Source organism: Thalassophryne amazonica, chromosome 12 (assembly GCF_902500255.1).
Source record: "Thalassophryne amazonica chromosome 12, fThaAma1.1, whole genome shotgun sequence".
Lineage (NCBI taxonomy): Eukaryota > Metazoa > Chordata > Actinopteri > Batrachoidiformes > Batrachoididae > Thalassophryne > Thalassophryne amazonica.
In genome coordinates this window covers 57,136,262-57,159,544 of record NC_047114.1, presented here as the reverse complement: position 1 = coordinate 57,159,544, position 23,283 = coordinate 57,136,262, and the positions used below count along the sequence as shown (strand labels likewise).

The 23,283-nt window shown below is 43.7% G+C and overlaps 1 protein-coding gene and 1 long non-coding RNA gene across 3 annotated transcripts in view; one reads left to right on the top strand and one right to left on the bottom strand.

Moving 5' to 3' along the window:
• ca8 (carbonic anhydrase VIII) overlaps positions 1 to 17,829 on the top strand; it is a 50,494-nt gene extending 32,665 nt beyond the window's left edge. The window contains exons 8-9 of one of the 2 annotated variants that reach the window (XR_004564059.1): positions 3,674 to 3,865; positions 16,917 to 17,829. Coding sequence is in view for 1 of the 2 variants with exons in the window: in XM_034183128.1 (XP_034039019.1) it covers positions 3,674 to 3,808 (135 nt within the window). In the remaining variant the exon portion in view is untranslated. Of the gene's footprint in view, positions 1 to 3,673; positions 3,869 to 16,916 lie in introns of those variants that run through there. The other variant, XM_034183128.1, reaches the window with a different exon arrangement.
• On the bottom strand, positions 17,391 to 23,001 carry LOC117521787. Its single transcript, XR_004564060.1, has 2 exons — positions 19,771 to 23,001; positions 17,391 to 18,364 (listed from the first exon to the last, which is right to left on the bottom strand). It is a non-coding gene; the product is annotated as an uncharacterized LOC117521787 (long non-coding RNA).
• Positions 23,002 to 23,283: the final 282 nt, after the last annotated feature.

The window sequence follows — 23,283 nt, the reverse complement described above, 5'->3', positions numbered from 1 at the left end:
CCATAATCTCTCATCAGCCGTTAAACTTTTCACAGAAAACCAGCTTAATTTCTCGAATAGTGTCCACTCGGATATTCCTCACAGGTCCAGAAAAAATTTTGATAAAGCAACGCACGCCATCTCGAGCAGCGTGTGAAACAAAGGAATTCAGCCGAGAGGGCGGGACCACATCTCACTCAAGGCCTGCCCAAGGGAAATGATGTCACCGACACGCGTGAAAAAACTCACGCATGCGCACGAGGGTTCAAGCATGATTGGTGTAATCGCATGTCATTCAAATCCATATAGTTAAAAAAAAAAATAAAAGGGTCGGTTTATTATCTAAGAGACCTCGTATAGAAAGTTCTCCAGATTCTCTGAATTTTCTGATTATGGACTGTAGATGATGGAATCCCTAAATTCCTTGCAACTAAATGTTGAGAAACATTGTTCTTAAATTGTTGGACTGTTTTTTTCATGCAGTTGTTCACAAAGTGGTGATCCTTGCCCCATCTTTGCTTGTGAACGGCTGAGCCTTTTGGGGATGCTCCTTTTATACCCAATTATGACACTCATAATTAGTGTCCTCAGTTCCCAAACACTTATTGAGTGTTGTTAGAAGGAAAGGTGATGTAACACAGTGGTAAACATATCACTGTTCCAGCTTTTTTGAAACATGTTGCAGGCATCCATTTCAAAATGAGCAAATATTTGCACAAAAACAATAAAGTTCATCAGTTTGAACATTAAATATCTTGTCTTTGTGGTGTGTTCATTTGAATATAGGTTGAAGAGGATTTCCAAATCATTATATTCTGTTTTTATTTACATTTTACACAATGTCCCAACTTCATTGGAATTGGGGTTGTACATAAGCATACCAAATGGCAAATGTCAGCTCTCCCTAGATTCGCCGTGATCAAAGCCATACACACGCACACACAGAGGCCACTTAGCTATTATAATATACAGTTGTATGTAAATGTTTGGACACCCCTGATGATTTCCATGATTTTCCTTTATAAATCATTGGTTGTTTGGATCAGCAATTTCCGTTAAATATATCATATAGCCGATAAACACAGCGATAATTTGAGACGTGAAATGAAGTTTATAGGATTTACAGAAAGTGTGCAATAATTCTTTAAACAAAATTAGGCAGGTGCATAAATTTGGGCACCCCAACAGAAAAAATACATCAATATTTAGTAGATCCTCCTTTTGCAGAAATAACAGCCTCTAAATGCTTCCTATAGCTTCCATTGAGAGTCTGGATGCTGGTTGAAGATATTTTTGAACCATTTTTCTTTACAAAACATGTCCAGTTCAGTCAGGTTTGTTGGTTTCTGAGCATGGACAGCCCACTTAAAATCACACCACAGATTTTCAATAATATTCAGGTTTGGGGATTGAGATGGCCATTCCAGAACGTTGTACTTGTTCCTCTGCATGAATGCCTTAGTAGATTTTGAGCAGTGTTTAGGATCGTTGTCTTGTTGAAAGATCCAGCCCCGGCGCAACTTTAACTTTGTCACTGATTCTTGAACATTGTTCTCAAGAATCTGCTGATATTGACTGGAATCCATGTAACCCTCAACTTTAACAAGATTCCCAGTACTTGCACTGGCCTCACAGCCCCACAGCATGATGGAACCACCTCCAAATTTTACTGTAGGTAGCAAGTGTTTTTCTTGGAATGCTGTGTTCTTTTTCTGCCATGCATACTGCCCCTTGTTATGTCCAAATAACTCAATTTTAGTTTAATCAGTCCACAGCACCTTATTCCAAAATGAAGCTGGCTTGTCCAAATGTGCTTTAGCATACCTCAAGTGACTCTGTGGCATGTACGCAGAAAAGGCTTCCTCTGCATTACAGCATCATACAGCATCTCCTTGTGCAAAGTGCGTTGTAGAGTACGTTGTAGAGTTGAACTATGCACAGAGACACTATCTGCAGCAAGATCATGTTGTAGGTCTTTGGAGCAGGTCTGCGGGTTACCTATGACTATTCTCACCATCTTTCGCTTTAGCTTATCTGAGATTTTACTTGGCCTGCCACTTCGGGCCTTATCTAGTACTGTGCCTGTGGTCTTCCATTTCCTCACTACACATGTGTAAATCACTCTTCCTTCTTTCATTATCACCACCGAGGTGCCTGTGGACGAGGCCCTGTCTGTTTATCATCCATAGTAGGGCTACAGATTGGATTGTAATTGTTCTGCACCTCTTTGTGACCTGTGAACAGAGCAGGTGGCTCTGTGGGACAGGAGTTGGGCTCCCAATATATATAGACTTTGGTTTGACTAAAGGTGTTTTCTTCAGGCTACCAATCTCTGTTCTTGTGTATATATACACTGAAACAAATGCTGTGAAAACAAAATAGCACTATAGCTTGTCTCTAAAAGCTGGCGACTGAGCATCCAGTCACTCATTTGTGACTCTCCTGCAACGTAAATTGCATTTAAAATATTAATTAAAGTACCCTTCCAGTTTTTGCTAGTTAGCAGCTTAGCTGCAGGTTTTCCTCTCGTGCCACCCAAGCAGTGTTATTGCAAAATCCAACATTCACAAACTAGCATTCGTAATCAAACGGGCAGTGTTAAATGTTAAACATTTTAATTTGTGTGGCTTTCATATGGCGTGTTAATTGTTGCCTCAGCTCTGAATGAAAAGTGTTAACTTTTTCCATTTTTGTCCATGCAGCCTTTCTTCATACACCGAATAAAGCTGCTAGCTTAGAAGGATACTGCTTTAAATGTTACATACAACTCAGTCGTTTTGTATGGAAAACATTCCAAGTTGGAAATTCTTGAGAGGCGCATGTGTGACTGGAACATGTATAAGTAGCCTGTAGGTCTTTCTCTACGGGTTGTAAAAATAGCCACTTCTAATTAAATGACTATTATTGTTTTATCTGGTGCATTTATTCTGACACAGGTCACATTTGAGAGTCTCCAGATACTCAAACCAACATTGCACCGTGTATTAATACCAAAGCACTATTTTAAAGTTATATACTGCACTTGTGTAAAAATCTAAATAAATAGAAGGCAATTCATATCACTAAGCCTTTATTGTATTTGTACAGTTTGTGTCTAACTCAGCATCCCACACAGCTGTACAATTAATACATCAGGCTACTGAGTAACTTTGAAAGGTGGGTTCCTAACCTGAGGCTCTACAGCATCCACTACAGACCAGGAGGCCATCACACCCAGTGCCAATCGGTGCACCTCTGACCCGGCTTTAATAGCTTTAAACTCTCAATCAAATCTTGTTTGATTCAAGCAGGTTTGTGTAACACTAATCCTCTGATATTTATTGTAGTTTTTCCTATGACCTGGTGACCCTTTGAAATGCTCGTAGAGAGAGTGTAACTGTCCACGCCGGCTGAGGTCACTTCACTGATTTTACTCAAAGTTGGAAATGTCAGGGACATGCCACTGTCCCCTTTGAAGTGCCAAAACTGGAGAAAAAAGTCAAATCACAGTTGATTCCTCTGATCAGGAACTGTTCTCTTAGCTTTTCAATACGTGATCAGATGTGAGCCATGTGGGTGCATAGGGTCCTGTCATGAAAATACATATTTGACCTTTAACCTTCACGGTCACATTTGTCTTGAAGCAACAAATTTGCAATTTACCAAAGTGTGTATACCCATTTGGGCCTTTAAAAAAAGTTTTCGACCTTTGCAGATTGAAGAATTTCGACGGCTGCGGACACATTTCAAAGGAGCAGAACTACCAGAAGGGAATGACGGGATGCTGGGGGATAACTTCCGCCCCACCCAGCCGCTGAGTGACCGGACTATTCGTGCTGCTTTCCAGTGACTTTCACTTTCCCCACCAAGCCACTAAGGGTGTGGAACCTTCAGACACATTTGAAAGGTAACAGCAATCCAGTGGTCACTCCTCTCTGCTGTTAGAATATAATGACAGCTCGACATCAGTGTTTTTGTTTGAATGAAAAGGTACAATACTGTCCAGTGAGGTCCATTGCAAAGAAAAAACATTGCTGCTGGTCAATAGAATAGACTAGAATAAGGGACATGTATTAAATTATTGCCGTAGGTGTGTTTCAATAAAGACATTCATTCATTCATTTTCTATACCCGCTTACTCCAGTCAAGGGTCTCGGGGGGGCTGGAGCCTATCCCAGCGGTCATAGGGCAAGAGAAAGGGCTCACCCTGGACAGGACATGTCTGTAATAAAATCTTGTCAGAGTAAAGGTTTGCTGCATTATAGTAGTACATTTTGTACAACACTAATTCCATCATTACTGCAAGAAACAATGGCATACTTGATGCCATTATGCTGACAGTTTTTTTTTTTATTTTATTTTATAGAAATGCTTTCAGTTAGTGATCAATTCCAATTGATTTTTGTTGGTGACTTAGTTCTGTGTTAAGGTGCTGTCAGTGTCATGCCCAGCCCTGATTTAGGCTTTGATCCCTATTTTGCCCCTTTCTTTGCCTCATCTTCTGTTCCCGCTTTGATTTATTAGTTGCTAGTTTACATGATTGTGTTCCATTTTGCTTTGTCACTTTTTCTTTGTTACTTTTTACTTTGGCCTTTTGTTCAGTTCTGTTCTAGTTTTCTTCAGTCAGTTGTGGTGTCATTTATTGTTCATTAATTTATCACTTCTTTATTTAGTTCATCTCATTTGTAATATCTGTTGTGCTTTAATGTCAGGTTTTGTTTTCTGTTATTGTTTAGTCACTGTTTTCTTATGGTTTGTTTTACCACCTTGTTTTCGTCAGTTTCTGTTTAGTTTAGTTGTAGTATTTATCTCTATTTATTCTCATGTACTCCCCCTCTAGCTGCCACCTTATCGTGGTGGGGAAGTTTGCGTACCCGGATGATCCTAGGAGCTGTGTTGTCGGGGGCTATGGGCTCCCTGTAGGGTCTCCCAAGGCAAACAGGTCCTAGGTGACGGGTCAGACTAAGGGTAATTCAGAACCTCCATGACCAGTAAAAGATCAAGGACCGTGACATCGCCCGGTATGGCGGAGCCGGGGTCCCACCCTGGAGCCAGGCCTGGGGTTGGGGCTCGCACATGAGCACCTGGTGGTTAGCCCATGGGGCCTGGCCGGGCTCAGCCCGAAAGAGTGACGTGGGCCCGCCCTCCTGTGGGTTCACCACCTGCAGAGGGGGCCATGGGGGTCGGGTGCAGAGAGGATTGGGTGGCGGTCGAGGGCAGGTGGCCCGGCAGCCCGGTCCATGCTCACAGCCCCTGGCTGTTGGGACGTGGAATGTCACCTCGCTAGGGGGGAAGGAGCCTGAGCTTGTGCGGGAGGTTGAGAGATACCGACTAGAGATAGTCGGGCTCACCTCCACGCACAGCTTGGGCTCTGGTACCCAACTCCTGGAGAGGGCCTGGACACTTCATTTTTCTGGCGTCACCCACGGGGAGAGGCGGAGAGCTGGGGTCGCATTGCTTATTGCTCCCCAGCTCAGTCGCCAAGTGTTGGAGTTCACTCCGGTGAACGAGAGGGTCGTGTCCCTACGCCTTCGGGTCGGGGACAGTTCTCTCACCATTGTCTCGGCCTACGGGCCGAGCGGCAGTGCAGAGTACCCGACCTTCCTGGAGTCCCTGGGAGGGGTACTAGATAGCGCTCCAACTGGGGACTCCATTGTTCTCCTGGGGGACTTCAACGCCCACGTAGGCGGCGACAGTGAGACCTGGAGGGGGGTGATCAGGAAGCACGGCCTCCCCGATCTGAACCCGAGTGGTGTTCAGTTGTTGGACTTCTGTGCTAGTCACAGTTTGTCCATCATGAACACCATGTTCGAGCACAAGGGTGTCCATAAGTGCACGTGGCACCAGGACACCCTGAGCCGGAGGTCGATGATCGACTTTGTAGTCGTATCATCTGACCTTCGGCCACGTGTCTCGGACACTCGAGTGAAGAGAGGGGCAGAGCTGTCGACTGATCACCACCTGGTGGTGAGTTGGATCCGCTGGGAGGGTAGGAAGCTGGTAAGACCTGGCAGGCCCAAACGTATCGTGAGGGTCTGCTGGGAACGACTGGTAGAACCCTCTGTCAGCGAGGTCTTCAACTCCCACCTCCGGGAGAGCTTCTCCCAGATCCCGGGGAGGTTGGAGACATGGAGTCCGAGTGGACCATGTTCTCCACCTCCATTGTCGATGCAGCTGCTCGTAGCTGTGGTCGCAAGGTCTCTGGTGCCTGTCGCGGCGGCAATCCCCGAACCCGGTGGTGGACACCGGAAGTAAGGGATGCCATCAAGCTGAAGAAGGAGTCCTACTTATCTTTGTTGGTAGGTGGGACCCCAGAGGCAGCTGACAGGTACCGACAGGCCAAGCGTGCCGCAGCCCGTGCGGTCGCAGAGGCAAAAACTCGGGTCTGGGAGGAGTTCGGGGAGGCTATGGAGGAGGACTATCGGTCGGCCTCGAAGAGATTCTGGCAAACCGTCCGACGCCTCAGGAGGCGGAAGCAGCTCTCCACCAGCACTGTTTACGGTGCAGGTGGGGAGTTGTTGACCCTGACTGGGGATGTTGTCGGGCGGTGGAAGGAGTACTTCGAGGATCTCCTCAATCCCATCGTCATGTCTTCCGAAGAGCAAGCAGAGACTGGGGACTCGGAGGCGGACTCATCCATTACCCAGGCCGAAGTCACCAAGGTGGTTAGAAAGCTCCTCGGTGGCAAGGCTCCAGGGGTGGATGAAATCCGTCCTGAGTACCTTAAGTCTCTGGATGTTGTGGGGCTGTCTTGGCTGACACGCCTCTGCAACATCGCGTGGCGATTGGGGACAGTGCCTCTGGATTGGCAGACCGGGGTGGTGGTCCCTCTGTTTAAGAAGGGGGACCGAAGGGTGTGTTCCAACTATAGGGGGATCACACTCCTCAGCCTCCCCGGTAAGGTCTATTCCAGAGTACTGGAAAGGAGAATTCGACCGATGGTCGAACCTCGGATTCAGGAGGAGCAGTGTGGTTTTCGTCCTGGTCGCGGCACACTGGACCAGCTCTATACGCTCCATCTGGTGCTCGAGGGTTCATGGGAGTTTGCCCAACCAGTCCACATGTGTTTTGTGGATCTGGAGAAGGCATTCGACCGTGTCCCTCGGGGCACCCTGTGGGGAGTGCTCTGGGAGTATGGGGTCCGGGGTCCTTTGCTAAGAGCTATCCGGTCCCTGTACGACCGCAGCAGGAGCTTGGTTCGCATTGCCGGTAGTAAGTCAAACCTGTTTCCAGTGCACGTTGGCCTCCGCCAGGGCTGCCCTTTGTCACCGGTTCTGTTCATTATTTTTATGGACAGAATTTCTAGGCGCAGCCAGGGTGTAGAGGGGGTCTGGTTTGGGAACCACAGAATCTCGTCTCTGCTGTTTGCAGATGATGTGGTTCTGTTGGCTTCGTCAAATCAGGACCTTCAGCGTGCACTGGGGTGGTTTGCAGCCGAGTGTGAAGCGTCCGGGATGAAAATCAGCACCTCCAAATCTGAGGCCATGGTTCTCGACCGGAAAAAGGTGCTTTGCCCTCTTCAGGTCGGTGGAGTGTCCTTGCCTCAAGTGGAGGAGTTTAAGTATCTCGGGGTCTTGTTCACGAGTGAGGGACGGATGGAGCGTGAGATCGATAGACGGATTGGTGCAGCATCTGCAGTGATGCGGTCGCTGTATCGGACCGTCGTTGTGAAGAGAGAGCTGAGTAGGGGGGCAAAGCTCTTGATTTACCGATCGATCTACGTTCCGATCCTCACCTGTGGTCATGAGATTTGGCTCATGACCGAAAGAACGAGATCGCGAGTACAAGCGGCCGAGATGAGTTTCCTCCACAGGGTGGCTGGGCGCTCTCTTAGAGATAGGGTGAGGAGCTCGGAGTCGAGCCGCTGCTCCTCCACGTCGAAAGGAGTCAGTTGAGGTGGCTTGGGCATCTTTTCCGGATGCCCCCTGGATGCCTCGCTGGAGAGGTGTTCCGGGCACGTCCCACTGGGAGGAGGCCCCGGGGAAGACCCAGGACACGCTGGAGGGACTACATCTCTCGGCTGGCTTGGGAACGCCTTGGGGTTCCCCCGGAGGAGCTGGAGGAGGTGTGTGTGGATCGGGAGGTCTGGGTGGCTTTGCTTGAGCTGCTGCCCCCGCGACCTGACTCCGGATAAAGCGGAAGAAAATGGATGGATGGATGGATATTCTCATGTAGTTTTCATTAGGTTATCACTTGTTTGTTTTGCTGTTGACATTTGTGCCATCAGTTGTGATTAAGTGTCGGGTTTTGCTCTCTGTTAATTATTTAGTCTTTGCTTTTCTGTTCTGTCATCTGTTTATTTCCCCCGTTCATAGTTGTATTATATTCTGTCTTAGCTCTGTTCTCCGTTTGTTCTCATTCCCATGTGTTTGTCCTCACTCCACTGCACCTGCCATCATGTCCCTCTCTCACGCTTTCTGCTTTGTGTTTTCGTTCACTCACGCTCTCGCACCTGCTCACGCTTGTCTCTTTCATCAGCCCTCCTTCACTATCTTGCACAGTACATGATCTTTGTCCACTAGCCATGCCCCTTTCTGATCTTTCCTCACGTGCACCTCTTAACACCGCCTGTTCCTCCTCTCACACCCTGATTAGTCCACCTGCATTTAAACCTCACAGTCCTTCACTTCCCTGCCAGATTGTTGTCTCTGTACACTTTCCAGCGCCTGTTTTTCAGTCCTGTTTTTACCAAGCCGTGTATCGAAGTTTTACTCTGTTACCTCGACCATGCCTCTTGGCTCCTCCCAGATGTCTATGTTTGCTCGTGCCACTGACCCCTGCTCGTTCATGACTGCGTCTCAGCCAAACCCTGGTAGTACCTTTGCTGTGTTGACTGACCACATGTGTACTGTACCTGAGCCAGAATTAAAGACCATGTTTTCTCTTACACCAAAGCCTAGTTTGGGAGTTTGCATTGTTTGTTCTACCGCTCCTGGGGGCGGGTTGCCGCCCATCACGACAGTCAGTCAAATAACATTTCCTGTTGATATTTCAGATTAAACACAAAAAAAGGAGGCCCATGTGGAAGGTCTATGGAAAAACACAGGTTAATTTAAATTAATTTTCCAAAAAACATCTAATCCAAAAATAACTTGAACAGGCTAAAATAGTGTAGAAGATAAAACCAGACCAAAATACACAAACTGTTATCAGAGCACAAGCATGAATCATCCAAGTACTGCAAAGATTCATATGTCCAAAACAGCATCATAAGCAAGGTGCCACATAAAGTAAAGTGGTTGAAACGCCTTTATTTTTTTTTACGTCTGCATCCCGGAATGAAACTGGACTGTAAAGATTACCGATCATTTCAAGAATACACATTTAGAAATATTAAAATGATGAAACCATCAGAGGGCTGATGCACGCTGTGTTTATATTGTTTATATATTATGAATTATTAGTACTTATTGTCAGCAATACATGTAGTGAGCTTCGAGAGATCATAGGTAAGGTTTTTTTTTTTAGTTGTATATGACTTCATATTATTATGAAGTCACTGATACCAAATGATCAGAAATGTTTTACTTCTCAGTATCTCTAGTTAGGGAATAACCCTGTTGTGTCTGATTTGCGGACGTTCATACTGGATTTTAATCCAATTCCATCGTTTGACCGGTTTATTTTTCTGTAAGTAATTCGGTCGGTGAATCGTTGTGAAAGGGTGTGTTCGGCTCGTCAAAGCTTACCGTAGCAACAGCGTCTTCATGCCAAACTGAAAAGTCTGAGAGCAGACCCACAGATTTCTCCATCTCGTCAGCTGCATTGAGTTAAATCCACGGTAAATCCATCAATCAATCCAGTTCAGTCCATTAAATCCAAGCATTTCGGCATCGTTGTCGCTGCACTAGTTTCTCTCGCTCTCAGCTGATAGCGCCGTTATTGACACCTGGGCACAGAGTTATACATCAAATGTGAAACGGTCGAATATTTTTCCACCGTCTGCTCGATATTTTATGGTCTGAAATTTCACAGGATTAACAAATCAGATTTACGGAACAAATGTAATTGGATTAGAATGCAGATTGTATGGTAAACACATTTTTTGGGCTGTTTTATTTAACTTTGACTTTGCTCTTTGACCAATCTGTTCCATACGTTAATCATCTTGAGACACAAACTCAAGTGATATTCCCACCAAGTATAGCGAAAATCCGTTCAGGTGTTTATTTATTTTTATTTGTTTTTTTTCTAAATGTATCTATTTTGTTAGTTCGTTCACACATCCACATACACACACAGGAGCGATTACAGTACCATGCTCACATGCCAACATGCAAGGGAATTAACTCAACAATGTTTGCTCCACTTAAATTACAAAAAAAAAAGGGGGGGGGGGTATTTTTAGATCGTTCAACACTTTTCCTCACAGGGCCTAAGTCTTTGGAAGTAGGTATCCTGTCCCTGTAGTATTTGAGTCCTCTGATACTACAGCATAATAGATCAAGCCCTGGAAGAAGTAACCCAGTTCAGGGACTAATCTGGGATGAGTTTATATCAGCACTGTACAGAGGGATCACAGATTTAGCTCCGCACCAACGTTACGACACAGAAATCATTCTCGTGCAAGATGAGGTCAGTGCTACTCGTTCACTTTTTTTGTGGGTACAGCAGGATTTTAATTTCCACTTTATGTGATTTTTAGTGTGATGTGACTTTTAAGACAAATAAAAGATTTGTAATGTTTAGTTTGAGGTTGCAACTGCACATGGAACTGCAAAAATTCCATGTTTTCCATCATGCAAAAATGCTGTCAGTGGATGTTCCCAGTTACAGCGTTTCAGGAGTTACAATCACACGCTATATCAGCATCATCTCCCCTCATCAGGGAGGAGGTCTCATCTTTCCATACGCCATCTGTTTGAGATCAGAAAGACGTTTACGGATTTTAAATGTAGAAGGTCAAAGAACATCCTCAAGGTCAACCTTCAACCACTTCCTCCTGCATCTGATGATACACACTGCTTACAAATAAGCTCTACATGTGTACACGTTTGCATCTATTTTTTATGACCTAAAAAAAATTTAAGTTATTTTGTATAAAAACATGTTCTTTAAATGTCAGATCTCAAGTTGTATGTCTTTCCTGATACAGACTGGATAATGTTTTGGAAAAGAAAGGACACCACATCGTTTGATTGAAATGAAAACTGTCAACCTACAGAGGGCTGAATTCAAAGACACTCTGAAAATCAAAGTTAAAAAAAAATGATGAGGCTGGTTTGCCAGTTTTGCCAAAAAAAAATTTCCAGCTGCTCAAAGTGGTACTCAGTAGTTTACATGGCCACACATGCTTGAATGCATGCCTGACAACGTGTGGGCATGCTCCTAAAGAAATTATGGATAGTGTCCTGGAGGATGCACCAAGGCATCTTTTAGCTCCTGGAGAGTCTGAGGTGCAACCTGGTGGCATCAGGTGGGCTGAAACATAATGTCCCAGAGGTGTTCTACTGGATTTAGGTCAGGCGAGCCTGGGGGACCAGTCAATAGTATCAATTCCTTCATCCTCCAGGAACTGCCTGCATACTCTTGCCACATGAGGCCGGGCATTGTCATCCACCAGGAGGAACCCAGGACCCACTGCACCAGCATATCGTCTGATAATGGGTCCAAGGATTTCATCCTGATACCTAATATAAGTCAGGGTGCTATGGTCTAGTCTGTAGGGGTCTGTGCATCCTTCCAAGGATATGCCTCCCCAGACCAACATGGACCCACCACCAAATCTGTCATTCCGTATGATGTTGCAGGCAGTATAACGTTCTACACAGCATCTCCAGCCCCTTTCACATTGGTCACATGTGCTCAGGTTGAACCTGGTCTCATCTGTGAAAAACACAGGACACCAGTGACAGACCTGGTAATTGTGGTGTTCTGTGGCAAATGCCTTTCGAGTTGCATGGTGCCGGCCAGTGAGCATAGGGCCCACTACAGGACGTCGGGCCTTCAGGCCACCCTCATGAAGTCTGTTTCTGATTCTGACATTCATGCCAGTGGCCTGCTGGAGGTCATTTTGTAAGGCTCTGGCAGTGCTCATCCTGTTCCTTCTTGCACAAAGGAGCAGGTACCGCTCCTGCTGATGGGTTAAGGACCTTCTACGGCCCTGTCCAGCTTTCCTATAGTAACTTCCTGTCTTATGGAATCTCCTTCATGTTCTTTAGACTGTTCTTGGAACCTTCTGGCAATCGCACATATTGATGTGCCATCCTGGAGGAGCTGGACTACCTGTGCAACCTCTGTAGGGTCCAGGTACACCACAATGCTACCAGTAGTGACACTGACCCTAGCCAAATGCAAAACTAGTGGGAAAAAAACAGTCAGAAACGATGAGGAGGGAAAATCTCGATGGCCTCCATCAGTGAAACCATATCTGTCGTCTCATTGTTGCTCCTCTAGTACACCTGTTGTTAATTTCATTAACACCAAAGCATCCAGAACTGATTAGCATCTCCTCATTTAACTGGTACTTACACTGAAAAAAAAAAAATACTTGAACCGACTTAACTGAATTGTGTCAACTGGTAACACCTGAATGAATTAATTTAATAAGTTTGATCAAAATTATTAACTTAATTTCAAAGAATTAAAATATATATAAAACAACTGTAACAGTACTCATTCACACCATCTAATATAACACATCATCGTCACTTTTACGGTTGGTGGCTTTAGACTAGTCAGGTGATGGAATGAAAGTGGAGGAGAGAGCAGGCTGGGAAACATGTGGAAAGGAACAGAGGACTATTATTTTGATGTAAACGGACACTAATCTGATTCCAGCCAGTCCAAACCCATCTGGGACTGGTTGTTGATGTAGGAAGGAGACTGAGAAGGGGTATAAGGAGTCAGAGAGGGAGTGTGTAAATGTTGGACAGTTTTAGATTCTACAGCAAAGCATTTGAGCAAAGTGATCATAAATGAATGAGTTCACGCCTTCACCCTTATTTGTGTTATTTAATCTCCACCCTGTCTGTCATGTAAACTACTATTTACGTGGTGGAAGTAAAATCTTCCTGCTCTGCGGGCTCATTAATTCCACACCATGCCGCGCTGGCCGGTCCTCATGTGATCGTGTAGGTATGTAATTATCAGCTTGTCATGAGGGCATGTGCGCCCGCCCACACATGGGCATTGTGTGTTCACCAGCTGAGCTGCAGTAGCGACCGGACTCTGTGACACTCAGCCACTGCTGACAATGTTGGATCCATGGTGTGTGTGTGTGTGTGTGTGTGTGTGTGTGTGTGTGTGTGTGTGTGTGTGTGTGTGTGTGTGTGTGGGCAGCGGGGGGGGGGGGTGTTCAGCACCAGTGGCGGCTGGCCCATAGGGGGCGCTCGGGCGCTGCCCTCCTAGATGTGGAGGGGCAAAGTCATAATATATATATATATATATTTAAAAAGTATTATCAATGACAGTTTTACTTAGTAGTATGTGCCTACATGTAATATGAATGATTAAAACAACACTTCCTCCAACTGACTCTCATTCAACAGTACATTTCCACCGACAGAAGCAGAGAACGTATCATTCCTCGTCTTGGGCGCTCATTCAAAGCGCCCTTGAAGTGCAGCGAAATAACCAATTGTATGTAGTTGCTAGGGAAAATTAATAAATATCTGGCAAATCAACATTGCCAAAATTAATGGCTTTGGGGCACCGGAATTTTAGCCCTTGCTACAAAAATGCGGGAACGTTAGATTGTTACAGTCAGTGATATACGTGACGCTGCAGCTGCTGCTGTCAGTCAGGAAGAGCTACGATGACGTTTGGGTTATATTTATTTATTTTTATTTTGTCTCCGTGTGTTTTGCTGGAGTAAGTTGAAGAACTCTGGGACTCCTGCTCATTATGTCTTCCGAGGTTTAAAACGGGACAAAAACGAATTAAATAAATGACACCAAAGTTTGGCGGGGATCCTTTTGGAAGCGCATGGAGGTGCACACATCAGATCTTTCTCGTGGTTTAATGACAATTGCACATCCCGGTTGGAGGAGAGACGTTTGTCTGACTCGTTATAAACTGTGTCAGGCTTCATTCACCCCTGACATCGGGGTTAATGTGAGGCATTATTGTAAAGCACTTTGAGCATCTGATGCAGATGGAAAAGCGCTATATAAATGCAGTCCATTTCATTCACACTGTCAGCGCGCACACGTCACGGAGGCTGCTGATCTGCGCTCTTTACTGTGGGGGTGGAAAGGAGTGCATCCACCTCTGCCAGCTATGGTGAGCTGACGAGCTGCTCGGATTTATTACCGAATGTTGCTCCTGGTGTGGAAATGAGGATGAAAACTTAAGATAAAATGAATGAGTGATGTTTTTTGTTTGTTTTAGGGGGTCAAAGCTGTGATCTTTATTGGGACAGCAGACCAGTTATAATGGTAATAGGGGAGGCCGGGGCTGTTTGTAACAGTGTTCAAAGCTGCAGCCATGCTGGTATTTTGATTTCACTTTACACGTTATGAGGATCAGTTCACAGAAGTGAAATATTCTTTGGAGTATTCCACAGTCTAAAACAAATTATTTGCTCAGTTTAAAAACAAAACAAAACAAAACCCTAAAAAAGCAATTTGCATGTTTTTTAAAGAAATTCTAACTCAGCCACTGAGTACACACAAGGCATTTATAGTCAGACAAACCCAAGTTTAGCAACGCATTTAATTAAGTGGTTTTGTATACTTAATTTGCTTTGTCCTCTACACTGTTAATTAATTTTAACCAATTTAATTTAAAGGTTTTGGTGTTATTAGTTAAGTTATTTAAGTTTTTCAAGCTTCTTTGGTTTGCCTCCATTCCACTCAGTAATGTTCATGCAAAATATTACCTTAATTTTCTCTCGCTCTCACACACACACACAAACACACACACTCTCTCTCTCTCTCTCTCACACACACACTCTCTCTCTCACACTCTCACTCTCTCTCTCACACACATGAGCACTTTCTTTCTCTCTCTCTCTCACACACTCTCACACACACAAACATTTTCTCTCTCTCTCTCTCTCTCTCTCTCTCTCTCTCTCTCTCTCTCTCTCTCTCTCTCTCTCTCTCTTGGAAGGTGGTGTGAACATTGTGATATTTTCCATTTTGTTAAGGTCGGTGTCATTGTGAACCCCAGGATCTGTTTGTCTGAAGATAATGGCAGTGCAGTACAGTTTGGTGTACTATGTGTGTAATTGGTGTCAAATATTGAAATGTTCTTTGCTCAAGAACTTGAGTGTTGTATTGCATTTGATACTGTTCCTTTCCAAAGTAGAAATGGGGCCTGATATAGCTGTAAATGGTTAACTTTATCTGTAAAACTGCTGATTTTGAGAAGGACTTGTAATGATTATTGTGGAATTGTAGTAATTTTCCGACTGTTCTCTTGAATGCCTGTACTGAACAAGACAAGGGAATCTATTGGCACAGCAGCCCCACCAAGACTGTTTTTCACCAGCCGCCACTGTTCAGCACACCCACGCCAATGCGTGTTGCTAGGTTACCCCATACTGATGTGGCACTTAGACAGATTTCACAGACAGCTCAAATGTGGTCACCTGCTCTCTCCTCTCATACCAGCAGCGCGAATAGCCCCGCCTTTTCTAAGTGTCCAGCGAGAGATGTTGGACCTTCGTGTGAGACATCTGGAATTTGGCCAACACCTGCCAAGAGGGGGATCGAATGAGCATGCGCAGGGCACTTCGCAGTCTTTCGGCTGCTGGTGTGCGTGAATGGTTGTAGCGACAGCTGTACGAAGCATTTTAGGCGGCCCTGATTTTTCACGAGTGGCATTTGACTCCACCTTTGTGCGCCAGTAGGCTTCAATCATGTTATGTGTGAATGTGTGAAGGGGCCCTAAGTAAATTTGACTTGCATATATTAGTTTTTCTAAAAGAATAACTTGCGAGGGCTGATTACGTGTCGGGGAAATATATTCCAGCGGCACTCAAGGTACACCCGTGGTGCATTCAGGCACAGTCGAGACATTCAAATCTTGGCAGATCATTTTGAACTGCCCTTCGAATGTGATCAGAATACCTCGAATGCCGTTTTCATGCTGTACAAATATTTAGATTGCGGTCAGACTGCACTCCGACCGCCATTCGATATTTTTACACCTCAAATATTTTGCATATGTGCAAAACATTCAGGGTGGCCACAGGAATTTACCCGACTGTTTAGACTGGTCTCAGACTACGATCCGACATCCTCAAATGCATCGCGACACTGCCAGAATGTGGGTCAAATTTTCATTAAGGCGGTATTCAGCCTCATTCTGTCTCTAGTGCTCTAGTGTGACGGGGGTATAATGGACACACGAAGCCAACGTGGGACATTGACTTCCAAGGAGGCCAGATGGCAGACTGTCGGCTTGGTGTGTCACATGCTCAAAAAAATGTGGTTCAGGTCTAACTATTGCTTTTAGCAGGAAAGTTTATCAAAAAGTCAAAAAATATATTGTGACACTTTGGGGAATTTTAATGTGAAACCACAATATAACGTAGCAGGCACACAGCTGTGTGTGGGCCGTCTGATTAAATGGCAAAATTTCCCAGCTCTCCCTCTGCCATATCATTGCTGCCCTGCATCAGTATTTCTACTCTCTCAGCCCCCTTCTCCCGCCCCCACCCCACCTCCGCCAGCATCCTCCTGCAGGTGTTGACTGGGGTTATAGGGGTGTTGGATATTTATCATTTGTCAGTATCTCATAAATCATCTGCACAAAATTAGTTCAGTTTAGACGTCAAACTCCAACTATGTTACAATAAACATTTCTCCACAGGAGTTGTCTGACTGAATTATATTTCACTATAGAAGGTCAATAACATATTTGACACATAATCCCTATTTGAAGCTCCTCTGAGGGACTCTGAGCAACATTTAAGAAGCCTCATAATCGTAAAAAGCTTTGGTAATGCAACCCCTGGTTCCTCATTTTCATAGGTTTGAGTTCACACCAATATTTGTCTTTCTTTACAGGAGTGAAGAACAGACGGGGGTGAAGAAAGAAAGAAAAACAGTTGCAAAGAGAGAAAACTGATGTGGCTTCAGACCAGCTCCAGATTGAAAACAGACTGTGATTACTGACCTCACAGACTCACTGTGTGTGTGGTGGTGTTGTTTCTGTGCCGCTTATCTTCTCCCTCTCATTCCTATCTTATGTCTCTGTACCTTCGATATTTTTTGAATATTATTGTGCAGATCTGCTCTGCTGTGTGTGTGTGTGGGGGTGGGTGCATGTGGGTTTATTAGATGACAGGAGGCTTTAGAACAAGGCCACTGTCAAAACAAGAGGAAACATAAACCACACACACACACACTGTGTGTACTGGGTTAGACTCACAATGTTTAGGACTAGTAACAGAAGTAGTAATTGAAGGCTTGTATTAATCCATTTAAAATTAACATCAAAACCACCTGAGACTCTCTGAACTTACTTAAAATATGTAGTTTTTTCTTTTTTTCTGGAATAATTTAAAAGCAGCTTGTCAAATGATGAGAGATTAGCTCTGGTGTGATGAGTCTCAGATATAGACAGATAGAAGAACTAGAGTTCTGACTCTTTGTATGACAGCTGGTCCACCATGTGGAGCCATCCACCATGACCACATGGGACTGAAAGTCCTTCCAAACAATGGGAACAGTACAAATCAGTCACTCAACAATGACGTGGGCCTCAACTTTATCTTAATGAAATCATGAAAGTTAATTAATAGTGTTTACCACAAAGTTAAGTCCCTTCAGCACCTCCCTTGTTTTTCCAGATCTGAAGTGACTCTGCATGTTGATTTGGCAGATGTTTTATGCTGGATGTGCTTCTTGAAGCAAATCCATATTGGAGAATGGGCAAGGGTGGGGTTTCAACTGGGAACAAAGGCATTTGATAAAAACATTACTTTGACTTAACAATTTAGACTAAGAATATCCTTGAACTAACCAGTCACGAACCAGTGCTATATGCAGTATAGACTTTGCAACATTCAGTGGTTATAACAATGTAATGCATAAAAGTCTGTCTGTACATGCAAAACTTGATAAAACTTGCAAATTTGGAACAAAAAAAAATTTCAAAATCAGTTTATTTATATCCATAAACTGGAAGAAAAATTAAATAATATTTATTCTACATTTCTTTCCTTAGTATTCCAACCTATCTCTAGTGTGTGGCAATTGCAGCGGTTTAACTTAAATGTGTAAATTGAATACAGGAATATTAATTATACATGAAATGCAGTGTTTTCTCATGGACAAACAATATCACATTAATCCTGAAACAGTTCCATTAGTCCTACAACCCAGTACTTAAAAACTTTGAATGCGCACATACATATATGAGTCAAGTAGTGAAAATTATTTTATTTATTTATTGAAACAAGCATTTATTAGTGATTCATGCCATTTAATTTGACTTGAATATAGTACGAGGTCTGTCCATAAAGTATAGGTCCTTTTTTTTTTTTCAAAAACTATATGGATTTCATTCATATGTTTTTACGTCAGACATGCTTGAACCCTCGTGTGCATGCGTGAGTTTTTCCACGCCTGTCGGTGACGTCATTCGCCTGTGAGCACTCCTTGTGGGAGGAGTCGTCCAGCCCCTCGTCGGAATTCCTTTGTCTGAGAAGTTGCTGAGAGACTGGCGCTTTGTTTGATCAAAATTTTTTCTAAACCTGTGAGACACTGTTGTGTGGGCCGCCAGAAGAGGAGGTACTGCTGGCCCACCACCAGAGGGTGCCCTGCCTGAAGTGCGGGCTTCAGGCACGAGAGGGCGCTGCCGCCATGGACACAGCCGGAATGACAGCTGTTACTCATTACTTCCTGACAGCTGTCACTCATTCTTCATCACCTCACTCCATAAAACCCAGACGTCATCTCCACCTCATCGCCGAGATATCGTACTTCATTGTAGGTAATATCCTCAGCCGTTTTGTGTTACAATATATGTGTATATTGTGAGTGTTTGCAGGAGTACCGGTTCCTCTTTCTGTGGAAGCTGAGTGAGTGCAGGACGGCACTCTTTTCCCCTGAGGAATCACTGCGGTACTCATCACATATTGAGTGAGAGGTGGAGGTGGCATTCCCACCGTTGTTGTTACTGGGTGTACACACACCCACACTTGACTGTCTTTGTTCTCGCCAGCAGTACCAGATCTGACATATACTCACTCCACTGAAAGCCATCAAAAGCCGCCTGGATTTTACAAATGGTTATCAACACGGAGGTGTTTTTCCTGTGCCGCCGCTCCGCGCCAGCTGCGTCCCGACGCGCGGACCCGTCCGCACGTCTTTCATTAAAAAAATCTCCTTTAACAGTGGAATATCCGGATAAAATGCTGAAACCGACTTCTTCTGAAACTTCTCTGTTCTCTCACGACGTCCTGGATCAATAGAGCCTGAAATGTGGAGGTTTTCAGCTTGAAACAGGCTGATGACGCCGCCTGAGAGCGCAGCGCGTCGTCTCGCACCGTGGGAAGTCCTTAAAGCGACAGTGTCACCTCAAAATCTCTCATCAGCCGTTAAAATTTTCACTGAAAACCAGCTTAATTTTTCGAACCATGTCCACTTAGATGTGTCTCACAGGTTTAGAAAAAATTTTGATCAAACAAAGCGCCAGTCTCTCAGCAACTTCTCAGACAAAGGAATTCCGACGAGGGGCTGGACGACTCCTCCCACAAGGAGTGCTCACAGGCGAATGACGTCACCGACAGGCGTGGAAAAACTCACGCATGCGCACGAGGGTTCATGCATGTCTGACGTAAAAACATATGAATGAAATCCATATAGTTTTTGAAAAAAATAAAAAGGACCTATACTTTATGGACAGCCCTCGTACTTCATAGTTCATGTTGATGGAAAAAAAATAACTGCAAAGAAGGATGTCTGCAGTTTTATAATATTTATGCTTGCATGAATGTTTAGAATTAGAGTAGAACAAATTTATTCATCACTGTTTGGGTGGCTAAATTAATTCATCATCAATCAATACCAGTAATTAAAAAAACTCATACCTTTAAAAAAAAAAAATTGAGAATTTTTGAAAAAATTCATTCGTTACCATATTCATAGGTATCATTTCCACACATAGTGAAACCTGTAAAAAATTATATAAATAACAGTACAGTGTAATAATTATTCAATAGCCTGACAAAAAGCACTACTAATAAAGAAATCAAATCCATGCTTAGATTTGGTCATATACTCACACGCGTGGCAGAAGAATCCAAAGGTTTAGCTAAATGCTTCAGTGCACCCATACGTTCATGTTCCAATACAACAGTGACTCTAGTTTAATCTCTCTTAGAATCAGATACCTTCTTTTGTTCCTTAAGACTTGATCTCAGACTACAACATGTTCTTATCGAGCTTCATGTTGGTATTTTTCAAACACTAATGTCCTTTTTGGTTTGAAGTTTTCATGCATACACAGGATCATATGGACTGTGTTTACGAACCCATAGAACTAAAACAGGATGTAAAACAGGCTAATAAGCGATACTAAGTCTGTAAATTATTATGGTTTCAATGGGAAACTTTTACATTAAAGGTATATGGCCACTGGGCTTTTTAAGATTTGAGTCATAAGCAGAATTTTCTTTGGCACCACTATAAATTTTATTCTTTAGCTTTTAAATAAGGGATTCATGATATGATATTGCAAATATGACAAAATTTGTGCTGTCTGGAAAAAATAATTATTTTCTTTTAAGGGAAACATTTTAAAAAACAAACAGCCTTGAACTTCTTTTGGTAGTGACCATAGTGACATCATAGATCACTTGGGGGGGTTCCCCCGACTTCTATAAAGGCCCCTTCACACATAACACGAAAGACGCAGAAACCGGAAGAAAATCCACAAACCAAACACAAAATGGGGAACCACAAAACATTCCACCTGCTGTCATGAGGGACGCATGATCGCACGGCGTGCATAACACACCGGCGATGGTTTCATGCATGCTCGTGTGCGTGCACAAATACAGTGCAAGCAGCTGGAACATCTTGCACCAGATCGCACTTCTGCTGTGGAGAAAACAAAATAAACCACACACCATAAAAAAACACAACATTTTATTGAATCCCTCTTATTGAGCGGACAATACAAGTATGAACCGTCTGTTCCTCTGTAGATGGCCCATGGTCACAGACGTACAGACATGACATGAATGAAGCACTGGGCTCTTATGTCCACAACACACACGCATGTTGTGAGTGGGGGGGATCTGCAACACACGGGATACACACACACAGCACGTGTGTGTTGCTTTGCAATGCGACGGTGGTGGAGGCACTTAGACAATAGTGGTCATCTGCTCACCATTTTTGTGCTGACAGCACGAATGGCCTCACATTTTGTAAGTGTCCAGCGAGCGGTGTTAGATGTTCGTGTGTGTCACATGGAATTTGGCCAACACCTGCCGCGATAGGGATCAAATGGGCTCTTACAGGGCACTGTCTGTCGGCTGCTGGTATGCATGAATAGTTGTAGTGACAGGTGTGCAAGGTGTTAGAGGCAGCTCTGATTTTTAACGAATGGCATGCAATTCCTCCTTCATGGGCTAGTCAGCTTCAATTGTATTATGTGTGAAGGGGCCCTAAGGGATGCTGGGAAGCACGTGGTGACAGCCAGAGTAGAGAAAAGCAGCATGACGTCAGCTGGCTGGTTGCTCGAACAAAGTAAACCAAGATGGCAGAAAATGCTCTGAAATACTGTATTTATGTGTGAATCAAACATAATAATCTAATATGTTTCTCATATATTTTGTAAAAGTTAGCAAGAAAAACGCTTCTAGTTCTAAATATAAAAATGCTGTTTTTGAAACCAGATAACACCTGTGCAATGATTAAAAAGACATCTTACGGATGTTAGCGTGTATGCCCCGAGAACACGCATCACACTAATTCAAAGGTAATTTCTGGTCATTTCCAAACCTCATGCATGCACACACGTTTCCTCCTGTAGATGGCGTTTAACGGAAAATAAAATATTTGCTATGGAATTGCCCCCAGGTAAATATGTTCCCATCATTAAAATGAGCTGCAATTTTGCAACACGCTTCAAAAATAAACTGACATTATAATGCTTTGATTTAGGCAGAAACTAAATTTTGTCTGTTCTGTGACAATTGAAAGGACTTACAGCTTAAAACCCAAAATGAACTGATAGCTGGTGAAAACAGTGGAAAGTGACTGAATACCTTTAATTTTCAAATAAACCACAAACGTTCTAGTACTCACTTGTGCAAAGATGCTTTACACAAGTGAGTACTAGCAGAACTGATTAAACTTTTCTGGATGAACATCTTCAAGGACCTAAACATGTCCAGTTGACCTGACTCAACCTACTATACATACTTGGAAATTGCACCACACACAGCCATAATGCATGTCCACGGCAGCAGTGAGACTGGCATACACCAAGTAATGTAATACAACAGTAAATGGGTAAACAAACCAGAGTCGGTTTCAACACTGCAGAAAATTGTGTTCCTTGTGCTGACTGATGGTGGCGCTGCCTCCTTGGTGGCACATGGTCAAGACATGAGTCAGCACTCTAGTTTTATCTTTCTCTGCGGTCTCATTATGTCAGTTATTGCAAAATGTTTACCTATTAAAGTGATGCCACATACATCTCCATTGGTTTACTAATATTCTTTATTACTGTGTGTTGTTGGCTGAATTATATCCTTATCTGCTGTCAAAAGTTTAATGTGCTGCAGTCTGACAGGAAAAAAGAAAATTAAAAAAGAACCATCTTTACCATTGTCACAACATATTAACATACATTTGATACACAGTAGAAATGGGCCACAAATCTGTTGAGATTGATCAGTTATTTATGTTGCTTTTATGGCTGGACAGCACAGGTATCTCATACGAACTACTGAGTGCTGAAAGATTTAACGAAAAATCGAACGTGCAATTTAAAATAAATAACAGCATATATTTGTGTAGTAGACACTTATGGAGCATAATCACAAAAGTATGGCAACTTTATTAAAATTGTAGTTCTGATTAAGAAATTATTTGTCACTCAGTCTTGGTGAAAACTAATTAAAATTAACAGAGGTATTTAAATATACTAAGTCAGTGATTCTCAACCGGGGTGCCGCGGCACCCTGGGGTGCCGTGTGCAATTATCAATATCACCATTATCGGATGTATGTGCTGTAATAGTGTGGCAGATGATGTAATGCTCTTTTATTCCAGTAGATGGCAGCAAAGCGCTGTACTATAGTATAATAGACATACTTGCGCACATAGCGTTGTGCGTCTCCATGGTTACGGGTTGCTGACTACAGCGTGAATCTCAGCTGCTCACGGAGCATGGTTCCTCTGGGGAAGGAGA